A 23,464-nucleotide genomic window follows, 5' to 3' on the forward strand; every position below is an offset into this window, starting at 1 on the left:
AAAGAGAAGAAGATAAAAATTTGATTACTTGAATAATAATAAAAAAATTTACTTTTAGCATCTCTAATATTCGTTTATGATGTCTAACTAATAGATTCTTTCGTTAGTTAAAATTTATCAATTTTGTTGATACTAGTAAAAAAAGAAAAAAAATGAAGATATAAATTCATTCTCGATTGACTTATTACCGTCTTATTGTAGATCAAATAAATTTTTTATAATCAAATAATTCTTACACACTTTCACATGAATTAATGTGAGTAGGTTATTTTGGTCAGAAAAGATTTATTTAACTTGCAATAAATGAATAATAAGCCAACTATGGATAAAAATGCATTTTCATTTAATGTTTTTACTATTATTAGCAAATTCAGTAAATTTTGACTAACGGAAGAATCTATTTGTTAAATAGGAACAAACGCCAGAAATATTGAATGTAATTTTTCAAAATACAATGAATTTATGTGTAAATACATCAAATCTTGTGGCAATGTAATTATTCCATAACTTAATCAAGAAAATGAATTGTACTATTTATGTATTAAATCTATATTTCATGTTTAGATAACAAAAACAAATATTTTTTCCCTTGTTATAAACTCACTATTGATTGATATGATGATAATCACTTTGTATTTGTTGTAATTTTAAAAAATAGTTTTAATTAATTTAATGATTCCAAATAATCTATTTCTGAAATAACGAGCCTGTTCTAATATTATATTTAGGCCACCACGAGTTTAGTTTGATTATGTATTCGGTCCTCCGTATAAAACGACGCCGTATCAACACTCCGGAAACAGATTAACTTTTTGGCGCCAAATCCACTTCCAAGCAACAGGTGTTGCTGCTGCTTCAACTCCCCCGGTTATCAAAACCCTAATTTCATAAATTAGTAAGACAAGAAGAAACAGTGGAAATGGATCATAGTTTCATCAATTGAGAACATATAAAGAAATGCAAATCAAGGTGAAGTGCAGTTGTGGAGAGGGCAACTGCCCGGAATGGGCAATTGTGGAACTTCAAGGGGTAGTTCAAGCCCAACCCTCTTTTGAGAACCGCCTCCAGAACCTCCAGATCGGCGTCCTCTGCCGCCCTTCTTCTCAGGTTTCCTACATTTTCCCTTATTACCATTTACAGGTGCTTCCGATTAACTCATTTTTCTTCCTTTGGTAAAAATTCCGGGCATCTTCTTACTTTGTGTGTGTAGCTAGTGGGTGGATTTTCCGAAAGGTTTGCACATTTACTGTTGATTGAGGGGTTCATTGTCTTGTTTCTGTTTCTGGGTTTTCAGGAAAATTATACATTTACAGTTGGGTACCATGAGCTGACAGGAACAAAAGTGAGTCTGAAGAAGCCGATTTTAGTGTTGAGGAAGATCAAACTCCGAAAAGAAGAAGAGGAGGGTGAAGACGATGTGAATTCCGGAGGGGTAGAATTGGATGTGATTGGAGTTATTCGCCACAAGATTTTGTTCAAAACCAGGCCTAAAGCTCTTATATCCAGTAAGGATACATCTGATATGTGCAAGAACTTATCAATGAAGATACCATTTGCTTTATATTTGGAAGCATCATTTTGCACGTAATGCCATTAGTCTCTCATACACACGAAAATGAACACCAGACCCCGGATTTTCAGAACGCACATTTCCTAGCAAATTCCATGATACTAGGTTTATGTGTAAATATCTAAATCTGTAACTTGAAATATAAGGCCATGTGTTTCAATTTGTTGTCTCTCTAATTTGAGATGTTCTAGTGGTATGAATGTGATGCATGTATGAGATGGTAATCAGACTTACCATTTATGACTTCTTGAAACTGGTCTTCTTGCATTCTACTTTGACTTGCACGCTTGCTAATTCTACTGTAGATTTTAGCTTACGGTAATTGTATTCAGTCATGTTCTCCAGTTCAAGGTTTCATTTTTTTTGCTTTTTGCTGACAATAACTCGTAGAGTTGGATTTGTGGTTTGCTCTTTGCAGAACCTCAACCTGCTGTCAAGGAAAAAGCCACTGCACCCATGGTGCTGCACTAATTCGGTGATCTAATGCCAAGAGTTGGTGATCTGAAACAATGTTACAAGTACTAGTGAATCTTAGGATTTTTGCCTGAAGGCCGCTGTATAATCATAAACATTGCCAACCTACTGTTTCCTTGGTTTATATGTTCAGTGTTGAGCTTACATTGTCTTGAATGATGTTTCTTTAAAATTTTAATTCAGAAAAATAATGTGAAGAAAAATTATTTAAATTCAATGCAATAGTTTATGTGTTGTACTGTATTTTTATCCAATGGTATGGCTCTTAGAGGAGATGTACGAATGAGTAACATAATCCTATTCTCTATACTAAGGAAAGGTTTCCACCATATGATGCATTTCGAGAACAGTCCTGAAGTATAACTTGGATCACTGCTAAAACCTAATGGGCTAAAAGTTATTCCATGCTAATTGGAAAATGGGGTGAAAAGTGGTAAAACCAAAGTTAGTTTCAGAAAGAACTTCAACTTTGTTGCGGGAGAACTATTCAATAATATAGGTTCGATATTACATCATATAGCATGAGATTGACCCTTGATTTACGCACAACATTACACGGAAGGTGTGGCGGTATGTATACAATATCAGTTCTAAACAACACTAGATCCAGCACGAAGCCTCAACGTTTCAGTTCTCTTACTCCTCTCCATAGCATCTACCAGCCAGTTTACACTTTCTTTTATGCCCAGCCTGCAACAAAATCTCAAATTGATCACATATCCCTTGTGTTGGACTTGCGATGAGGGTGGGATCCCCTGAAACCCAAACAACTTATTAAATTGTCACAAACTAGATAAATTAAAATCCATCTGTTTACCCATCAAAAGCTGAAACAGCTTTAAATGCATAAACTCGCTCATCCAATGTCTTGAGGTCCAGATATTGAGCAAGTTCATCAATTGATACAGCTTGTTCGAGATCCTGTGGAGTACACAATACACTCATCTAATTACATTGTAAATGAAATTTGTTTGTTGGATCCATCTTCTTCTCATTTTGTCACAGTATTCCTATATATTGAATGATAAATTTAATGAAACAAATGGATAGAGAAATTTCATACAATAGGATCATATATTAAAGCTAATCAGCAGCAATGACAGGATAACATAAAAGTACTTGGTCTGAGAAAGGTGCAGAGGGAGAAGCCTATCAGCGGCAAATCATAACTGGGTGAATTATCCTAGAATCCTATCATATTACACCGACAACATTCAGAAAATGAAGTTAAGATCCATGTTCCTCAATAAACAACTATTCCAGGCAATCCTAAAGTGGGACAGAAGAAATAGTTACCTGCTTGTTTGCCAATATCAGCAGTGGAGCTCCTTGCAAATCCTCATGCCGTAAAATCTTGTCTGCAAACCAGAGAGAAAATTGGGGTGGCATCATAACATAATGAGCAAATATACTGAGAACAACTCGCAATGACAAGTATTATTGCGCCCAGAATGTTTACCAAGTGCTGATTTTGAATCTTCAAAACGGGACGGACATGCGGCATCAACTGCATAAATCACAGCATGTGCCTCTTCATAATATTTTTCCCAGATGGAGCGAAGACCAAGCTGTTGAAAATTAAGTCTTGCATCAGTATAAATTTCTCGTAATGAAATAAACAGAACCGTGAATTCACGGTCAAATATGAATATAAATTGAAAATTATGAATTTGTCAAGGTCACAGAAATTTTTGCAGTTACAAAGACCAATTAGCAAAGAAGTTCAGAGCACATTCCAAACCTGACCTCCCAGGTCCCAGAATACTAGTTTTGTATTAGACACTTCAACACGACCAATATTGAGCCCTACAGTTGGAACAATTCGGTCTGGAGGAAGGCCTTCCAAGTTCGAGTACTGTGCCTTCAACTTCTCCAGCAATGTCTGAAATTCATGTTTGAACTAGCTCAAAACAATGATTTGGCACTAAAACAATTCCGCTCGACTTTCATTATAGATAAGGAGAAGTGTCTCCTGCTTGTAGTTATCTATCTTCATGTATCAGATCGATTGCATCAAATTAAGGATCTAACAAGTAGACAGAGATAAGCAAAAGAAAGAAGTGCATGTAATCAGAGTAGACTAGTTGAGAATATTACTGTTTTTCCAGCCTTGTCAATTCCAAGAATAAGAACATGAAACTCCATTTTGCTGAACATGTACTTCCATAGTCCATAAAACAGTGAAAACATCTGTGAGTAGCCCTGTTCTATACTTCTATGAAGCCTTTTGTCAGTAAAAACTAGGAACTCAATTCCACACCCTGCAATTGTAGAATGCAAACGGATATAAAATACATCAGCAGTATAAAGAAAGATAAGACAGAATTAGCAATCTTAATCTTCTACTGGTTCGAGTGGAAGAATGAGTAGTTGCTTCCGTAAGATCTACACTTAATATACTAATGAGGTATGCAGCAAGTGCTAATGTCACAAAAACATCTGGTCTGATTAAAGCAACTATCATTACTCCACAAACCAAAACGTTTCCTAAACAACTAGAAAATTCCAACAGCTGGAGCAACAAGAGACTATCTTTATCTAGAATGTCTGTCAGCGAAATTTCAACAATGTATTTTTTTTCTGCTGTTCAGGTCATGTGCACCGGACAGCCATTTTGCTTATATGATCATCAAACTATCATTAAACTAATATCTAATGACATCCAAGGAACAAACTTTATAAACACACTCAATTCAGTCAATTATAAACGAATCCAGATGTAGGTGTTAGCCCCTCAAAAACACAGAATAAAATGCAAAGTAAATTATAAATGAATCCGGATGCCCAAGGAGCAAAACTCTAGATACACCCTTTAAACCATGAAGGAACGAAACCATGTTTTTTCTTTATTTTTTCAAGAACCAATGATCCAGATTATCCGATGCCCAAAATAAAAACTCACTGCCTCGTAAGAACACTAAAATCAAGAAAAAGAAGAAATTCTCCTACAGTGCCCAATGATCAAGATCTCAACTTTCTCACACCGAAAACAAATCGACGCATGATCCAACCAACCAAAAAAAATAAAAGGAACATTACTTCATAAACGCACTCAATTCAGTCACCTACAAGAACATAAAAAGTCAAAACACCAAGATCAAGAACTGGAGAAAAAAATGCAAAATGGAATTTACTACAGCATAAATCACAATCACGAAATTCCATAATTCAGAAAGGAACAAACAAAATTTTCGGAATGCATTGGGAAATCGAAAAAGAGAAACATACTGGTGTGTGTTCTAGGGCAGTGGTAAAAGTGAATTGAAGAGCTCCACAAAGAGGTGTATGCGTTTTTCTGTCTTCAGCTTTCGCTACTCAGATTTGTTTCCCCAATTTTCTCGTTTACGAGTCGGATGCCTATAATGCCCCTCCCGAAGAGGGGTCGGGTCACGCCCCTCAGAAGTCCGGAACCCACAGGGTCTAGCCCGATCCATTTAGAATATGAACTTATGAAGCCATATGCATATAGTTTTTATTTAAATAGCTCATATTTGAATAATAATTTGTATTGGTAATAATTAATTCATAAGTAAGAGCTCTAAGATTTAAATACTATCTAAGATGGCCACATACTTTCTAAATTATTAGTACCCAATAAATTACATATTATTATTTAAATAAAAAAGCAATAAATTAGTTAAAAATAAATAAAATAGATTAAAATTTAACCAATCAAGTACATTATCGAGGATCGATCTGAGTTTTTTTTATTTTTCTAAAATTCTTTAGTCATTATTAATAATTAAATCAAATATATGTCTCGTTAATATATAATTATTGACATTTAATGAAATTTACTATTAATTTTTTTTAGCTTTTACAATCCATATAAATATTTATTGGGTATTAATCCCAATTCTAATTTAAAAAAAAAAAAAAGAACGTATTCTAAATCTGGATCTGGATAGTCCAATAAAACCCGACCGCACCCGCAAAAGACTCCCGGTATAGTCGTCATTTGTTTCGGACCCTGGGGGCATTTGGGGAAACCATGTAAATGCCCCGCGAAGAACAAAATAAAGCTCATAATTTTTGTTTTTATTTTGTTATCATAAGCTCCCGAGAAGGAGTAAAAGAGCTGAAGAAGAAAGTCCGTCATTTCTTCATTAAGGTAGAAACTTTTTCTCCTTTATTCTGAATTAATTTTTGGTCGTTTGATCTAATGGTTTTTGGCTTTTCCATATTGTGGGTTTTGACGTCGTATTTCCATTTGAATTCTGACGTCATGGCCCGAGAAGATTGCATTTTCCGGGCCTTGAATTGTATTTTTCGGTTGAATTTTGTTGATTGGTTTAATTGTCGGCTTATGAATATCTTTTAGAATTTTAATGATTTAAATCTTGTTTTGGTGAGGGCTTTTTGTGTTTGTTCCGTTTTTGCTGCTGTCTTTTGACGGTTGTGCAGTTCGATTTGAGGCAAAACCTTGGTTCTTGAATTTCGGTGGTGAAATTGACAGGAAGACATTCAAGGTGGTAAAACATTGATCAAAGCATGAATAGTGGGCTTTTATGGACATTATGTTAAAATTGTTATTTTCTTTGTAGACACCATCTCAGGTTTGACACTTTGATGTAATGAGTGTATGTGTTTTCTTGTTACAGAGTATTCGGCCTACGGTCCATTTTTGAGTGTGGTTTGGGGATACGGAGGATTATCAGATGGCTGATATGAAGAAGTAATTTCTTTATTATTTATGTTATGGCCTTTTTGTCGGATACTCTTGTTTTGTATGTGACATTTATTTTGTCTGTAGTCGTTCTTATCATATAATTAGGACTTGAAATGGAATGCCATTCAAAATTGGATTGATTTCTAATTCTTTATTTTTTCTCTTGCATGTCAGAAAAAGGCTTCATATGATATGTCTTGGATCTAGTATGGTGGCTGGAAACCTTACCTTAGAAAATCCACATGTGAATTGAGTAACCTGTCACAGATAACAGTAAAGTATTTTGCTGACATCTAAAGCATGGTGGTTCCTGGGTGCCCTATAATTCGTTGAATAATTGAAATTTCGTAGTAGTAGATGTAATTGACTTATCGTGGCATTAGTCAAGATGAGGTCTCATGTCTTTCTTATATGCACGAGTTTCAGTTACAATGAACTGTTTGTTAAGGTGAAGTTTTAACTCCTCACTGAAATTATACTGATGCTGGCAATTTATAGAGGTGCCAGGGGAAGAGTGAAATGGGATGAAGATAACTTGGGGGAAATCGAGGCAACTAAACCCGTGAGGCAGAAAATAACTGAACCGAAGACACCTTATCATCCAATGATTGATGATGAAGGTATGTATGGGTTTCTTTTACATTTGCATGTATCTTATCTGTGATTTTGATATAGGTTCATTTCCTCTAATCATGCTTTAGAAATTTCCCTATTCCTTGTGGATTTTGTCATGATAAATATTTGTTTGGTTCACGTTTAGCAATATGATTGTTGAAGTTACTACCTTGATAAGATGGTTCAATCCCTTTTATGTGGCTTGTTTGGATATGTTGTATGTTGTCATGTGAGCCTAATTAATTTCTTGGTCGTGCGCTGGGTCAAATCTGAGCTGATCTTGCATTCTAAACATGATGACCTTAGTTCCCAATTCATCATTCTGTCTGGTGCCTGCCATGTTGGTTTCTCTCTATTTGGGTATTGACTTCTTGTTTGCAGGAAAAGTTTCTCTTTCTGTTCTCTACTTTTTTCTGTTTTGGTTTGGGGCCCTCCGTCATGAACACGTAAATAGATCTTTCTATTAAACAATGCTCAATTTCTGTAGAGGTAGTGTGCTGGATGTCAAGAGAGTTGGCTCTTATCTCTTTTTGATTCTTATGGTGCTGCAATTCCTACACCTAAGATCCCGTCCTGCAATTAGTAGGTTCACCAATTATTTTTTTGGGGAGCGGGGGCAAGAGACATATTTTATCAGACCACATAAATTTATGTTTAGTGATATCATGATAGATTTTTCTGATATAAGAATGGTGCATGCTGAATGTTAACTAGTTGTCAGTGACTTCTGAATATGCTACATGCACATTTTTTAGTGAAGTTTAACTAGTTGTTGAAACTATTGAAAACATGTGCTATAACATTAACTCTACTGGTTTCTTTTGATGAATGTAGGATCATTATCTCCTATTAGAAGCGGAAGTTTCGAAGATGGTTTGGAGGACGCAATGCATGCAGAAGCCATCCGTTCAGCATTGAATGATGTAGCTTCCTCCAGCAAAACTAACTCGCATCAATCTGGCTGGAGTACATCTGAAGATGAGGCAGATGCAATGGAACAAGATGGAGAAGGTTTGCATTGTTTGTTTTCAGTCTAACTGTTATTTATCCTCTGAGGCATGACGCCTTGTTGTCAAAACGGCTCCATTCTTCTACTAATTTAACCAAATGAATAGCTTAACGGTTTGAAGGTTTCAACGTTTCTGTAATTTGCTGCAATTGCTTTAAATTATTAGTTTAAAAGAGGAGATTCAGAAGAATATGTGTTATCCTGTTCTTAATTTTGTTCCCAGTTGGTATAGTTATTTACTCATTTATACATCATTTTCTATGATTCGTATCTGCTACGGCATGTGATGTCAATACTAATGATAACGATAACATTAAGAGAGAGAGAGGGAGATGAAATATACCAACCTGGGGAAGATAACCCTGATTCTCACTCATTTCCTAATGCAAACCTATCAGGTTCCGACTTTGAGAGACACAGGAGCTTTAGGGAGCACAGGAAAGCTCACTACGACGAGTTTCGCAAGGTCAAAGAACTTCTGCGCCAGGGCTCCTTTCTTGAAGATGAGTCTGATGAGGAGACAAAGGCCAATGGTAAGAAAGACAGGCAATGTGTTTCATCGTCATCCATAACTGATGGTGCGGAAGACATCGACGTTGAGAAACCATCAAAGCCAGCAAATGGATCTTAAATCTTAATACCTGTCATGCCACATCATCATACCGTGCCTTTCTGTTGCCGTCGTCACTGTGGTTTTGCAGCTTACTTGCTACTCTTTCAGATTTTGCAACTTGTACATAGACATCTGAATGGACCCTTAACATTTGATAACAGAACCTTTCACAGTCTGTTCTTGGAACTCTAGTTTTTGCTGTGCTTGTTCAATAAAACAGTGTGTTCTTGAGCGTCCTGTTCATGATGCAATTGATGCCAAGGATCTTTTATATTACTAGCTATCAGTCTTACATGATTTATTGAGTTTTGCTCCAGTGATAAAGTTAAGACACTACGATTCTAGTTTCTGACACGAGTTTCTTATGTTCATCTGCATTTGATTAGCAGATATTTATCCAAAATTATTATAGAAGTCGACGAAATATTTTCTTTTTTTTTTTTTCTGATATATGCTCTCGATATTATTTGGTGTACGATCTACGCCAAATAACTCATCATATAACCATTTAACTGTAACTTTGATATTACGATAGTAGCACTTTTAATTCTTTTTTCACGTTGATTGATTTATTAAAAATTATTTGCGTGTTTATAATAAACTTTAGGAATCACATTAGAACAAATCTTTTTGCAAATTTTATTTAATGAAAAATATATATATATCTCGATATTATTACTAATAATATTTAACAACTCTGCTCAAAAATTAATAATATTTAACAATAATACATTTTATTGTGCCACAGCATAAAAATTTATCGATAATAGTGAAACATGTGTAGCAACAATTTCGACGTAAGAATAATTGTATTTTTATTATATCCCAACTACACTAGTAATAATTATCACATAGTTTTTCTTTTCCCACTAGTTAGTGATAATCTTTTTAAATTTTTTATCATTAATAAAATTATAAAGATTATTAATGTAAAAATATCATCACTTAAACTATAGTAACATTAAAACAAATTATTTTTCAAATTACAATTTGCCGTATCCATCTGATTGTATACGTACAAGTATACATACCATGGTGACCAGTGCATCATGTATAAAATTGGTGATTATTATTAGATTGTCATCGATGTTATTTTAGATTTTTTTCCCCTAATCTGGTCTCGAGTTAGACCTGTCAATAGTTCAAGTCGAGTGGAGTCGAACTCACCATTGTTCAAAGTTGTATAAATTATTATCAAGCTTGAAAAACTTCGTTCGAATTTGATTTCATTATTAATATAATAGAGATCAAACGAACTTTAATGGCACTCAAACATAAATCAGAATCGAACAATTTGATATTTTTAAATATTTTATTATATTTGCACTAATTGCATCAAATTCAAACTCGAAAACTTATCGAACAAAAGATTTTACTCAAATTTTGTTTGTTAATTTAAAAAAATCAAATTCAAACAAGTTTTTATGAATCGATATTAAATGAATAGGTTGAATCGTTTTTCAGCCCTATTCTGACCCTCTAATTATGAGTGGTAAGCATAACGTCTTATCTAACTTATGCCCAACAAGATATTGATCAATCCAAACAAGAAACTTTCATGTGAGATGTTTAAGATTAGTCCATATCCACCAATAGTTTGATGATCAACGGATTAGATCCATTTCTTTAAATTAGTATATATGTTCTTACACAACTATAATTCACAAGTAATAATTGAAAACTATATTTTATTCGGCTATAGTACTAGACATAGTGTCTCTATAGCCATATAGGTCTAATAATCTTTACATTTAGGGGCTAAATTATATGAGCCATCTTTTCAAAAATTTAATATAATTATAAATTTTCGTTGTTTTAAAAATTATAAATATCTCCTAATTTTAATATTCGTCTAACACTAAGTCTATTCCGTTAGCCCACGTTAGATTTTTATTCAATTTTTATGATGAACTGATCGAAATATTATTTTGAATTAATGAATTATAATTTTATATATTTTTTAAAATCTTATGAAATAATTTTATGGACTAATATTCTCTACGAACCATCAATTTTACCCACCTCAATATTTTTCTGTTTTTATATTTTTTTTTATGTTTTAAAATTTTTCAACAGGGTAAAATGGTAATGTCCACCTCACCGTCCAGAGGTTATGTAATTATTCTTCATTTGAAGTGGGGTATTTGTATTTTTTTAAATAACGAAAAGATATTTATAATTATATCAAATTTTAACAAGAGGAGCGGTAATTTATCCTTATATTTATTACGAAATCAACTACAAATTAATGACATTGATGATGACAATTAACAACTGTATATCAAGTTGTTGTAATGTCGTGTTTTAACTATCTCTTCAACTACCCGGCATGAACAGATCAAATAACCAACCGCATACACATATCGAATGATAACATGTGTGTCCGTATATAAAACTGTCTCGATGAATATTTACCATTTATTTTAAAAGAATAGAAAAAGAATTGTATATATTGAAATATATCTCAAAATTTACATCCACACATGTTGGCTCAATTCATAGGAACGGATTTATCTCTTTGTCAGGTATGGTAGGTTCGAATTATTCCAATGGTATCTAAAATTGTATCGATGGGTAATTTATTATAAATACCCTCATCAGTAGAAAAACTTACTATCAACTATGGTCGTGGATTAAAATTATGGTAAATAATTATTACTAATCATGATCGAATAAAAATCGATGTAAAAAGTTATCCACCATGAGGCTATTTTTGCTATAGCTCATACTTTTGTCATGATTTTTAGTCATACTCACAAAAATCACGACCAATAATTGATAAGCGATTGTGGTTAATGATTATTTACTACGACTATTTTTTTTAACCATGATAAGTAATCATGATTAAATATTAAATTCCTTCCGGTGCATTAATTGTGAAGTAATTTATAGTTTTTGGAACCTTTTTTAATTATACGATCGAAACTGTATATATTCATCTCAAAAAGGGAAAAAAAAAGGGAAAAAAAATGGAAATAAATAAAAAGGAAATAGGAAAAATAATAATAATGATACTAAAGATCAAAGGCAACACAATTAATAAAGTAATTAATAATGAAGAGAACAATTAATACTAATATTAATTTCCTTAATTAGGGGGTGTTACAAGGGAGACATCATCATCAAGATGATCTTTCTCAATTATCATCATCTTTATCTTTATTGTCTCTCTCGTTCTGAAATTGTGGGACCACCTGAAAATCAATGAGAAATTAAATAATTATGTAGGTTATTTAATTTATTTAAAACCAATCCAAATAAAATAAATAATTGATTTATAGTTGCATGTGACCTTGATTTAAAAGGATATATATATATATATATAGTGAGTGAGACAAACCTGATCTTGTGAAGATTTTTGGCATGATAAAATTCTGGTCTTTTTCTCTGTCCTCCCACTTGACACAACAATATCTACAATGTTTTAATTCTGTATATCTTAATTATTTCAACCTAAAAAAATAAACTTAATATTTAATTAGAAAAAAATACGAGCAACCCCTGTGATATTATAAATGAGTAAAATTATCCCCTACGAAAAAATAAATAGCAATTTACCTCCCTATCTTTTTTAAAATGAAACAATTTACCTCCTTAGATATGGAGGTAAATTGCTTCATTTTTAAAAGTACAATCGTTATAATTTTTTCATAAGGGGTAATTTTCTTTTTCTTTTTTTTTAAACTTTACAATAATTAGAGCTTGGATTTTATTTTACTTTAATTATGAGCTATGTGTGCTTCTCTCCATCAAATCAAATAAGATCTTCCAACCTTACCAAGAAAGATTAACATAAATTACATTTACCCTTGTCGAGGTTTGGTATAAATACACAAAAATTCTCTATCTTAGAAAATTACAGATACAATTATTTAGGGATACTTGTATAAAGTTTTACCGTTGAATGGAGAGTGTATTTTAAGAAGTATAGCATAAAAAAAAGAAAAAAAAAACGTATTTGTATATGTAGACCTCTAAATTACAGGATCTAAATAAACGAATATCGATATAATTAACATGAAAACTTAACTTAGGATCACTTTCTTCAGCATTTCCTTTTAACTTGTGAATAATTATATTTGTCCTCAACATAATTTTTGGTTAAATATTTGCGATCCTCGTCAAATGTTGTTATTCTATAAATGAAAAGCGAAATGCCCTACTTCAACAAAATTTTACATAATTTTATACGTGCGTATATGAGATACATGTGAATTTTACCTGAGGCCGAGTGCCTACGCCGTCTTTCCTTACACAAATCCTCTGTGGAGTCCGAGGTGTCGGGTAAATAACGGTCGAGAGGGGGAAGTCGACCGTTACTTTCGAACATGGTGTGAACAAAGGAAGCCTCCATAGAGTTCAAGAAATGTACGTGTCTCTCGTTTGTCCAATGCCAACTTGATCCCCTACCTTTCTTGCTGTTCTCGGCCATCATCAGTAGGCGGGGCCGCCGCCGCTGACTGTTGGTTGCCGGTGGAATACGGCGGGAGGGCTGTGTGGTTTTTGTTGTGTTGAGATTCGGGTGCTCCCAGGTTTTATAGTGTGACTTGGAGGTGGCTGTTTGGGTCCGTCTTTAACAGAAAAGTTTCGGCCTGTTCCAACTACGAGTGGTGCGTGAGAGTATCATTGTCCTGTACTCTCCCTTCCATGTTGACGCGTCCATGCACTGCTTGCTTTTTTTTTTTTTTTTTTCCCTATCTCTTATAATAAATAATTTAGAAGAGCTTTACATGAAAAAATAAAAAAAGGACAAAGAAAAAAATGTTGTTCTCAAATTGATGTGTTTTGTAGGAGTTCAACAATTGGATGATTGGATTTTGAAAAATAATAATTATGGTAAGAAAAACTAAAAATGCTTACATGCATATTATGATTGACTTTTTAATACAATTTACTCATTATAATATTATAAATGAGCAAATTATTCATATATTATTTTTTGTATTTTTCAAAATAGAAAAGTTTACCCGTCTTTCAAGAAAATGCACTGCTTCATTTTTAATAAGAGAGATAGGTAATTTAGTATTTTATTTTTCATACAGGACAATTTTATATATACTTCATATCAATAACTTGTATTTTTTTCATATTATAATTAATTCTTCATTGTTGTTAAATAAAATATTTTTATTATAAAAGTCGAGTGGTATCAAATAGATAAAACTCTTAATACTTCTAAAAAAATTACTAAAAATTCTTATAAATATACGAAATAGGGGTGGGTTATTTTTTGCAGGAAAATATTTTTAAAAGGGAAAAACTCAGTTTTTAATTCAAACCAATATGATATTAATCTTTTTTAAATTTTTTAAACTCACTATTTATTTTAAATTCACTCCAAAGCAATTCCAAAATGGGTGAATAAATAAAAGAAAAGTGCAAAACTAAAAGTAGAGGAGCGTGAGGAACACCAACGAAGTGGTGCGATTAGGGGAAGCGGAGGGAGGAGGTGAAAATATCTCAGGGTTGAGAGATGACGATTGACGGGTGGTGAGATATTTTGTTGGGGCGTGTGACTCATGGAATAATTCCTCCTCAGGATATGGAAGAAATTTTAAGTACAATTTCCCTTTTTCTTTTTTCTTTTTTTCTTTTTTTGCTTCTATAACCAAAATAAAAATCTAACACCCCTTTTAGCGGAGATGGCGATCGTCGTTAATTAGCCTTAATTCATAATTTTGATTTTTCTTAAAAAAATATCTATTTGTTATACCGATTAATCAAGATATTTTATATAAATGAGTGATCGCAACAACTAAGCTCGATGTGTGAGTATAATTAAAATTTTATTATATTTATTTAATTAAAAATAAAATAAATAATTAATCAGAACTGATAAGATAAATTAATTTTAAACATGTTTGAATAAATATGATATTAATAAAAAAATATTGTAGTTTGTGTAAGAAATAATTAAATACAATTGAGGTGGGGTATTTAAGTCAATTCACATTTTGCCGATCATGGTGATTACTCTAGGAGTTTATAAGATGCTATAAAGTATTCTGTAATTCTTTATAGAAAAAAAAAAAGCTTAGAAGTTCTGAAAAATAAGACGTTAGGATATTATTTTTTTTATTTTTTTTTTGAAAAAAAACAAGAATTTTCAACTTGTTCTTAAGATATTAACAAATTCTTTCAAATTAATAATGAATTTTAAATCACTAACATATAATAAGATCAATCGTCTTATTTTATCAAGACTATATGAACACTTATTTTTATAATAAGATTTGATATAACGATAAGTTTTAAAAATATTAAATAAACTTAGTAAACACTTTATAAATCTCTTAATGCCAAAACATCGGTACCTTAAAGGGATATATGATAACTAACTATCTTTATAGAGAATTCTACGTGTCAAAACATATACGTATTTACGTGGTTACATTATGTCCATTCTAAGACTTCTTAATTAACCGTCAACCTAGTTGATCAACGGGCTTAACTGGATTAGGTAGAATATGAACCCCCTTCCCCCCTGTAAAAAAAAACAAAAAAAGGATGGCATACGGATTTATGTCCGACTTTGTAATTATTATAAAGCACCAACAATCATTGTGATTGAGTGATTAAAATCGAACATTGTCAATGTGAATTTGAATCTATTTGATAAAATTAAATGTATATTCTAACATATGTATTGATTTTCATGTGATTAAATCGCGGGGAGAAATAGTGATATAGGGTGCCCTACAATTGATATGTACTTGGAAGATGTTGAAAATAGAAAAGTTGGGTGAAAACAGGGTCCTATTTAGCAATATTTTGATAAGGACATAGCATTGCAGGAGATGCCCACTTTCAGAAAACTTGGGACATTCTTTAACATTAATATAAAAGCTGCCAACTTATAAGCTACAATGCATGAGCAAAAGTCCACAGCAAAATGACAAGAAAAAAATTAGGATAAGATTCTTAAATGGACTGCCAAAACCCTACTCCATATAAGAATGTCTGGATTTGTGAAGGAATTATTATTATTATTTTGGTTTTTTTGATGATCTTAATTTTGTTTTTTGAGTTTCTTTGTTTAAAATTATTATTTTATTTCTTTGTCTGAATTCAAAATGAGCCAAAGGAGGTAGACTTCTCAAAGAAAAGTATTGTCTTTTACTATCTTGCCCGTTGGACCTTTGCATCGCGTTAAATACGACACTTTTTTTTTAGGGTAGTGGTGTAATTTTCCTGAATCGCCTATTAATTACGATCTTGATTTACGGTCTTTATTAATGTTTAATTGTTGAAAACCACGTCCTGTAATAACAGTGGGGGTGATTTATATTGATTATTAAATGATGAATTTCCGAATTTAACTTACTTCATTTTCTTCCATATCATTAATATTTATTTATGTGTTTTATATATATGGGTACTTTGTGTATAGGCGTATGTTTACAAACTTTCCATATCAAGTATTTGACCAATATTCTAAAATGAGGAAAAGATTTTTTTTTTTTTCAAGAAAGCAAAACCAGAACAATTAATTAATTAATTGCAATTTTATGAGTCAAAAAAAATATAAAATATTGCAAAAGAATGAAATTCTCTTTATTAAATTATTTAGACTTGTAAAAAAGAAAAGACAAGAGAAGAATTTTCATACAAAAGGTTAGTCAAGAAATCATGACAAGCCCAAAGGACACCTGCTTTTCCTCGGCAGGGTAGCCCGTAAATGCACGGGCTTTTGGGCTATGAACTCATCCAACTACATTAATTTTCCCAAAAATTTTTATTACCATTATTCTCACTTCTCAAGACGAATATGTCTGATGGGATCGTTGGACCCTAAATGGAGGTGAAGAATAACTTGAATTCAGTACAAAATACGTTAGAGGTGTTAGGATCGTTCCCAACAGAAACACTTCCACATTCAAACTATTAATGATATTACGGTCATAAGGTAAAAAAACGTATAATAATGATCCGACAACAAACACATATTTAAAGATGATTATGGCATCTCATTTATAGTTAGCACCTAACGTACTGACTACACAGGACGCTCCAAGATGGCGCCACGTGTTCTTGATCCTAAAGTTCCGATTGCTGGCCGTGGGGATTCGGTCAGGTCAAACTAGTTTGACCCAAGTTAAAAATACGCAGATCCTATTTACTTAAAAGGGTTTCTTCCTAGTGGGCCTAACTCGAAATAGTATTTTGACCCACATCAATGCCGAATTAATAAAATTCTCCCAGCAATGAGGGAAAAATTTCTTGTTGTAATAACTATTAAGACTGTAGTCTTGGCAGTCCCGAGTCCATCCTTGCAAAATGGGGCCAATCTCAAGGGCAAGCTCATGTTATTTTAACAAGTCCCACTAGCTTCAAAATTCAAGATGATCACCAGCTTAAGACTATAAAAAATTGGTCCAAACACTAAGCCTATATTTGAAAAGAAGGATTTGGATTTGAACCAAACTTTTGATTAAAATAATTTCAAATACTGTCACAATATAAAAATATTCATCAAAATTTAATAAAATATAGTTCTAAATAACAGGGAAAAATTCAAAATTCTTTTAATATGAAATTACCCAAATAAATTTAAATTTCCTTTTACGCACAAAATTTTAAATTTATCCGAATTAAACCAATCATAAAATCAGTATACAACACTTGTATTCTTACAAGGGCAGCAAGTCACTTTCCCTGTGGGCGGACCATCATTGTATTATTTTGTGGGTTGTGGATAAAGTGTGGGATAAGGCAACATGTGTAGCTATGTTCGGATTTGGGATTGGGGACCGTAATGTGGGTGGTGTTTGGATGAGAATAATTTCGCGCCCTAGCTTTTTTCGACCACAAATATAACTCAACTGCTCCTGTCCTTGTGCATGTCACCATGTAACTACATTCAATCACGGACATCTTTCTTCCCCCCAGTTAATGTAGATTTTTCTCCAACAATTGTGTCTTTGCTTTCCTTTGTCCAGACCACAAAATATTATCTGTTTTGATATTTCGTCTCTTATTTGGTATTTTATTTTATATATCAAAATAATTTGCAATTCTTCCGATGTTTTATTACGTGAGGTGTTAATTGGTTTATTTGTGTAAGAGCCTCATACCTTTTTCTCTGAAAAATGGCCCCTTGCTAGGGAGAATATTCAAACTCATCGTTTACAACCAATGCGAGATACTTGACTACATCATCTGCTCTAGTTACGTACAGGCCCACGATTTTGTTTTGAAATTTATAAGCAATTGAAACTTCTCATCTACAACTAATTTGGAATACTTACCTACATCATATATGTTTGTTCAATTCTTTTGTCCGCTACTTTGAACGCCGTATAGAACAATTTATTGCTAGTAAATTAGTAGCAGCCCTCACTCCAAACTCAAGCACCATACCGCGACGTAGATGGCCTATTATCAATTTATGCAGCTTATTAATAAAATTGTAGGTATTAAGTTGTCTTTTCAAACACTCAATTTTTTTTTTTAAAAAAAATCACTTTTTATTTTTATTTTTTTGTCTATTACAACTATTTAACTTATATTTTTTTTTCTGAAACTTATTTTAAATACAAAAATAGACGTTATTGTAAACATCCCTTGAAATGGAGTAAGAAGATTTTTGTGTATGTGTTATCCAATGCTTGTGGTTCATATGGACTCGCTCGCTTGCTCGATAGATTTACTAGCAGGAGTTTGTAAGTCTGGTTTGACCTTAAATATTTTTTATATGATTGTTGAATTATTTTAAAATAATTAACTTTGACTAATGAGTTTTATTAAAATATGGTATGTAGAAATAGATTTAAATAATTATGTTTTGATCTATAACTATACGTAGATATCATATGGTTTAAAAAATTATATTTAATATTCCTGAAATTTGCTTCTGTCTCACGAATAAGTCCTTTTATTAGTCAAAAAATTTACCAAATTCGATGAAATTAACGAAAATAACGGATAAAAGTCCATATTCATCCGCGTTGACTTAATACTGATTTTTTGTAGGTTAAATAAATCTTTTTATGATAAGAAATTTCTTATACATTTTCACATGTTAATGCATGTGAGGAGGTATATTTTCACTGCTATAGAGGTAGTTTAGTCACAAAAAATTGTATTAGGGTAAATATCGATTTTCATTTAGTTGTTTCTTTAATACCAACAAAATTCAGTAAATTTGGACTAATTGAGGGACCTATTTATTGAACAAAAACAAACTTTAATAGTATCAAATGCAATTTTATGAATTATAGTGATTTACATTTAATTACATCAAATTTAGAGGATGGGAGGATAATTACTCTTAACAGATAACTACATGAAAAATTCTCATGAAATTTCCATTTCTAGATGGTTTCTACTTTGTAGTCAAAAGTTAAGGGGTGGACAACTTGTACTTGTTTGCTAAACTTTTAGCACTTTTAAATTAAAAAAGAAAAAAACAATTATTCTATCAACATTTGAACACCAGTTACCTTATATTTAATTTATTCGATATTATTAATCAGACTATAATTATTGTAATAATTTTTATTAAATATTGATATTCAACAACAATAATTGTATTGCCCTTACTTTAAGAAAAATAAATACGAAATTACAAAATAAATATATGTTATGTGTAATCTATGAAAACTAATTAAATCATGTCCTAGTAAACTAAGTATGTTTGGATTTTTATTTACTAGAACTTTGATATATATGACCAAATTCAAATGAATCAGCCAAAACCATTACAATGAGTTTTTTTTAGGTTTGACATAATTATAAATATTTTGGTATTTATTAATTGAAAAACTATCAATATCTCATGATTTTAATGGTCATCAAATAACCAACCAAATCCAATATTATCCATTGTGTTTTCTTCGGTGAACTGATCGAAATATCCTTGAGAGCTACAAATTATGATTTTTTTTAATTTTTAAAATAGTTAAAAAAATTGTATGGATTAAGTGAATAATTTTTAAGTAATTTTTCAAAAAATTTCATCCACTTTGTTCGATTTTTTAATAATTTTTTAGTAATTTTTTTTTTCAAAAATATAGTAAGAGCAAAGCTAATAATTTCAAACCTCCACCAAAGGATTGCATAATTTCATAAAATATTAGGAGAATATTTATAATTTTTAACACAATAAATATATTTATAATTATGTCAAATTAGATAGGAGTTTGTTGTAATTTATAAAAACAAAAATGAAAAAATTCACCTCCATCATTAGTGTGATGATATCTCGATGACCCTAATCGAATTATGAAAATTTTTCATATTATAAAATGATACCTCGTTCAAATGATAAGGCTAAAATCTTAATTGTTTTCACAAAATATTGATAAATTTCAGATGCATTTAATCTGGTTTAATTTTAAAATTATTTTTCTCAAATTTTTTAATTTGAAATTAATGAACATAGTTATGATTTTTTTCACATACTCTAAAATTATTAAAAATATGAAATAACAAAAAAAAATGGTTGATATCTGCTTCTTGATTCAGTCAAAGCTTCAAAAGGAAAAGGGATATAGATTCTCTAGCTAGATATTTCTCTCCCAAAATAAAATAAAAATTCCTTGATTGATTTATTAGTATAAGGTTTTTGTTAAAATAATTAATTAATTTAATTGACTAAGAAACACGTCTTAGAATTTTCCACGCCACACTAATTCCAATTCCTCCAGAGTTGATTGAGCTGTGTGGCTCTCTCCAATATGCTGCCGCCACATCTCTCTACCCCACCGAAACTTCTCGTTCTTTCCCTTCCCTTTCACTTTTATTCTCTTTTCCTCTATTTTCTTTCTATTCCGTCTCCAACTTTTCCCTTTTTACTCCCTTTCTCTCTCTTCTTGTATTTATTCACAACCAGAACCTTCTAGAATTACCATTCATCCTCCGCTCTCTTTCTCTCTCTCTCAACAATTAGATCTGTGCTGGGATTTTTCAACTGAATTAACGTCTGTAAGTTTTGATTTTCTGGTTTCTCTAGTTTTCTTTGATGTTTTGGTTTATCGAGATTGGTGGTTTTCGGTGAATCAGGAGCTATGGCTCCGCCGCCGGTGGATCGGAACGGTGGAGGTGAATCGACGGCCGGTGATACGCCGAGGACGCTTCCGACGCCTTTTTTGACCAAAACTTATCAGCTGGTGGATGACCATGCCATCGATGACGTCATCTCCTGGAACGAGGACGGATCTACTTTTATCGTTTGGAATCCGACGGAGTTTGCTAGAGATTTGCTGCCAAAGTATTTCAAGCACAATAATTTCTCGAGTTTTGTCAGACAACTCAATACCTACGTAAGTTTCTATGATCAAGTTTTTTTTTTTTTTTTTAATTCGTGACTAAGTTTTGATTTTGGTTATTGATCGAGTTGTTTTGTGGAACTTTTAGGGATTTAGGAAGGTTGTGCCTGATCGGTGGGAGTTCTCGAATGAATGCTTTCGAAGAGGTGAGAAAAAGCTTTTGTGCGATATTCAGCGCCGGAAAATCGTGACGGCATCATCGACCGCGGTGGCGACGCCATCTGCAGCGGTTGCTGTACAACCGTCTCCGGCAGCGCCGCCGCGGACGGTGTCTCCGTCGGACTCAGGTGAGGAGCAAGTAATTTCCTCCTCGAATTCCCCCGCCACCGTCCGGGAGTTCAGCGGCAGCACAGCGGAACTGATTGGAGAAAACGAGAGGCTGAGAAAAGAAAACGTGCAGCTCAATAAAGAGTTGAGCCAAATGAAAAGTTTATGCAACAATATTTACGCTTTGATGTCAAATTACGCCAGCAACAACAAAAATGACGGCAGCAACGATCATCAAGGGCATAGCTGTAAATTATACTTGGCGGAAAACGCGGTGAAGCCGTTGGATCTACTACCAATGACGAGATTTTGCGAAGAAATGCAAACCGCTGTGGTCGCGGCGGCGGCGGCGGCCAACGGCGGAGAAGAAAGTCACATCAGATCGGCGGCGGAGGAAATAAGCGCGAGATTGTTCGGGGTGCCGATCGGTATGAAACGCGGGAGGGAAGGCGAGGGTAGCTCGGGAGACCATGAGATGGATTTGCAGCTACAGCAGCCGGGTGGGGATATTAAATCCGAGCCATTGGATCAAGAAAACAGCGGCACTGACCAGGAAACATCGTGGTTAAAACGGAGTAACTCTAGAAATCGGAAGGTGTGCAATTGATGTAGGCGTTGGGTGGGAGGATGGGGATTAGTGTAGAGGATTAGATCCGGTAGAATAAGATAAGATTAGCGTAGAAGGGTCTGTGATGTACGAGGAGAGGCACGTGCGAAAGAGGTTCACGTGCACGTGCCTCGGTAACCTTTTGCAAAGTAAGTACCCCCCGATCAGGAAGGTTCTCTTAGTCCTTTATTCTGAATTATTATAATTTCATTTATTTTAACTTTTGCATAAGGAGGGTGCCAATTATACTATCTTATTACTACATATGTTAGGTATGTTGCTTCTTGTGATAACTATGTACTAAGAACGGACATGGATCTGCTTTTGTATAGTGTCGCTGGACTGTGTTTGGATCACTTCTTGTAAAGTTTTCTTCCTTTTTTTTTTTTTGGGATAGTCGCAGTCCCCTCCATTCTAGTAATTATGCATAAATTTTTTAATTTGCAAAATTATATTTAGCATTTTAGGTATGTTTTTGTCTAATAAATACGTTTATTAATTAATTAAAATTTATTAAATTTATGAATATTAATTAAAAATTAGTGATATTTATTTTAATTAATTTATTACTGATTTGATGCATATTAAATAATTTTTTTTAATTAAATTATCCTTGCAAGAGTGGAGATTTATTTCTTCACATGTATTAATATGTGAACATGTATAAAAATAATTTGTCATAAATAATAAATTAATTTGAAATAAATATGAATTTTACCTGATCTTTTTGTTAATATTGGAATGATGGTGAATTGTGACTAACGTAAAAACTTTTTCGATAGACAGAAGTAAATTTTAGGTTATTCAATGCATTTTTATGTCACAGCTAGTTAATGTGAAATTACATCAATTTTAGAAAAGTGAGTGTAATTATCTTTTTTTTTTTTTTTAATTTCAACATATGAGACTTGGAGCTTTTATTGTTCTTTAATGCTTAATTAGTTTATGGTTTCAATGTTTTATTAGAGAGTAATGGGTAAACGTCACTTTTGGTCCCTCCATTATACCACTTATTCAGATTTGATTCCTCATGTTTTCCTCTTCTCAGATTTAGTCTCTCAAGTTTATATATTCTATCATTTTTTATCCCCTCTATTATATTTCTGTTAAAACTAACGGATTTTAAAAAAAAAAATATTGTTTTTGCTATCCAAAGGAATCAAACCAAGACTTCGAGGAAGAATTTAATTCTGTTAACAGCACCAAATACATCATTTATTTATTTTTCTAAATAATAAAATATTAATTAACACCTACAACTTAAAAAATTATTTCTGCTGTCAAAAGGACTTGAAATTAAAACTTTGTGTAAAGAATTCAATGTTTTTCCCAATCTACCAAGTGCACTACTTAATTATTTTATTAAATAAA

The 23,464-nt window shown here is 32.4% G+C and overlaps 5 protein-coding genes across 7 annotated transcripts; 3 read left to right on the plus strand and 2 right to left on the minus strand.

The window, feature by feature from the left end:
* On the plus strand, positions 809 to 2,168 carry LOC105160495 (putative uncharacterized protein DDB_G0287975). The gene is made up of 3 exons (XM_011077893.2): positions 809 to 1,107; positions 1,295 to 1,505; positions 1,989 to 2,168. Exons 1-3 carry the CDS (start codon positions 958 to 960, stop codon positions 2,039 to 2,041), a joined length of 414 nt encoding a protein of 137 aa, XP_011076195.1. The 5' UTR covers positions 809 to 957; the 3' UTR covers positions 2,042 to 2,168.
* Positions 2,490 to 5,375, minus strand: LOC105160497 (ADP-ribosylation factor-related protein 1). Its single transcript, XM_011077894.2, has 7 exons — positions 5,273 to 5,375; positions 4,142 to 4,305; positions 3,786 to 3,926; positions 3,504 to 3,612; positions 3,341 to 3,402; positions 2,862 to 2,965; positions 2,490 to 2,734 (listed from the first exon to the last, which is right to left on the minus strand). Exons 2-7 carry the CDS (start codon positions 4,232 to 4,234, stop codon positions 2,635 to 2,637), a joined length of 609 nt encoding a protein of 202 aa, XP_011076196.1. The 5' UTR covers positions 4,235 to 4,305; positions 5,273 to 5,375; the 3' UTR covers positions 2,490 to 2,634.
* LOC105160498 (protein GLC8-like) lies at positions 6,028 to 9,226 on the plus strand. 2 transcript variants are annotated; one of them, XM_011077896.2, is made up of 6 exons: positions 6,102 to 6,155; positions 6,449 to 6,513; positions 6,646 to 6,719; positions 7,212 to 7,333; positions 8,163 to 8,339; positions 8,736 to 9,226. In XM_011077896.2, exons 3-6 carry the CDS (start codon positions 6,703 to 6,705, stop codon positions 8,966 to 8,968), a joined length of 549 nt encoding a protein of 182 aa, XP_011076198.1. In that variant the 5' UTR covers positions 6,102 to 6,155; positions 6,449 to 6,513; positions 6,646 to 6,702; the 3' UTR covers positions 8,969 to 9,226. The 2 variants fall into 2 exon arrangements, with proteins under 2 accessions (XP_011076197.1, XP_011076198.1); XM_011077895.2 differs by lacking the exon at positions 6,449 to 6,513 and having other exon boundaries at positions 6,028 to 6,155.
* LOC105160499 lies at positions 12,006 to 13,490 on the minus strand. Its single transcript, XM_011077897.2, has 3 exons — positions 13,172 to 13,490; positions 12,291 to 12,364; positions 12,006 to 12,144 (listed from the first exon to the last, which is right to left on the minus strand). Exons 1-3 carry the CDS (start codon positions 13,383 to 13,385, stop codon positions 12,088 to 12,090), a joined length of 345 nt encoding a protein of 114 aa, XP_011076199.1. The 5' UTR covers positions 13,386 to 13,490; the 3' UTR covers positions 12,006 to 12,087.
* LOC105160500 (heat stress transcription factor B-2a) lies at positions 20,667 to 22,482 on the plus strand. 2 transcript variants are annotated; one of them, XM_011077900.2, is made up of 3 exons: positions 20,667 to 20,871; positions 20,954 to 21,213; positions 21,308 to 22,482. In XM_011077900.2, exons 2-3 carry the CDS (start codon positions 20,959 to 20,961, stop codon positions 22,091 to 22,093), a joined length of 1,041 nt encoding a protein of 346 aa, XP_011076202.1. In that variant the 5' UTR covers positions 20,667 to 20,871; positions 20,954 to 20,958; the 3' UTR covers positions 22,094 to 22,482. The 2 variants fall into 2 exon arrangements, with proteins under 2 accessions (XP_011076202.1, XP_011076201.1); XM_011077899.2 differs by having other exon boundaries at positions 20,668 to 20,875.

Source organism: Sesamum indicum, linkage group LG4, assembly GCF_000512975.1.
Source record: "Sesamum indicum cultivar Zhongzhi No. 13 linkage group LG4, S_indicum_v1.0, whole genome shotgun sequence".
Lineage (NCBI taxonomy): Eukaryota > Viridiplantae > Streptophyta > Magnoliopsida > Lamiales > Pedaliaceae > Sesamum > Sesamum indicum.

Excerpts from the sequence above, each read along its gene's own strand:
- LOC105160495 (XM_011077893.2), top strand. The coding sequence starts at position 958 with ATGCAAATCAAGGTGAAGTGCAGTTGTGGAGAGGGCAACTGCCCGGAA. Across the intron at positions 1,108-1,294 it reads TCTGCCGCCCTTCTTCTCAG|GAAAATTATACATTTACAGT; the intron begins GTTTCCTACATT and ends CTGGGTTTTCAG. Across the intron at positions 1,506-1,988 it reads GCCTAAAGCTCTTATATCCA|AACCTCAACCTGCTGTCAAG; the intron begins GTAAGGATACAT and ends TGCTCTTTGCAG.
- LOC105160497 (XM_011077894.2), bottom strand. The coding sequence starts at position 4,234 with ATGTTTTCACTGTTTTATGGACTATGGAAGTACATGTTCAGCAAAATG. Across the intron at positions 2,966-3,340 it reads TGATATTGGCAAACAAGCAG|GATCTCGAACAAGCTGTATC; the intron begins GTAACTATTTCT and ends TGTACTCCACAG. Across the intron at positions 2,735-2,861 it reads GCTGTTTCAGCTTTTGATGG|GCTGGGCATAAAAGAAAGTG; the intron begins GTAAACAGATGG and ends ATTTTGTTGCAG.
- LOC105160498 (XM_011077895.2), top strand. Across the intron at positions 7,334-8,162 it reads TCCAATGATTGATGATGAAG|GATCATTATCTCCTATTAGA; the intron begins GTATGTATGGGT and ends TGATGAATGTAG. Across the intron at positions 8,340-8,735 it reads AATGGAACAAGATGGAGAAG|GTTCCGACTTTGAGAGACAC; the intron begins GTTTGCATTGTT and ends CAAACCTATCAG.
- LOC105160499 (XM_011077897.2), bottom strand. The coding sequence starts at position 13,385 with ATGATGGCCGAGAACAGCAAGAAAGGTAGGGGATCAAGTTGGCATTGG. Across the intron at positions 12,365-13,171 it reads GCGTAGGCACTCGGCCTCAG|ATATTGTTGTGTCAAGTGGG; the intron begins GTAAAATTCACA and ends AAAACATTGTAG. Across the intron at positions 12,145-12,290 it reads AAAAATCTTCACAAGATCAG|GTGGTCCCACAATTTCAGAA; the intron begins GTTTGTCTCACT and ends ATTGATTTTCAG.
- LOC105160500 (XM_011077900.2), top strand. The coding sequence starts at position 20,959 with ATGGCTCCGCCGCCGGTGGATCGGAACGGTGGAGGTGAATCGACGGCC. Across the intron at positions 21,214-21,307 it reads TCAGACAACTCAATACCTAC|GGATTTAGGAAGGTTGTGCC; the intron begins GTAAGTTTCTAT and ends TGGAACTTTTAG.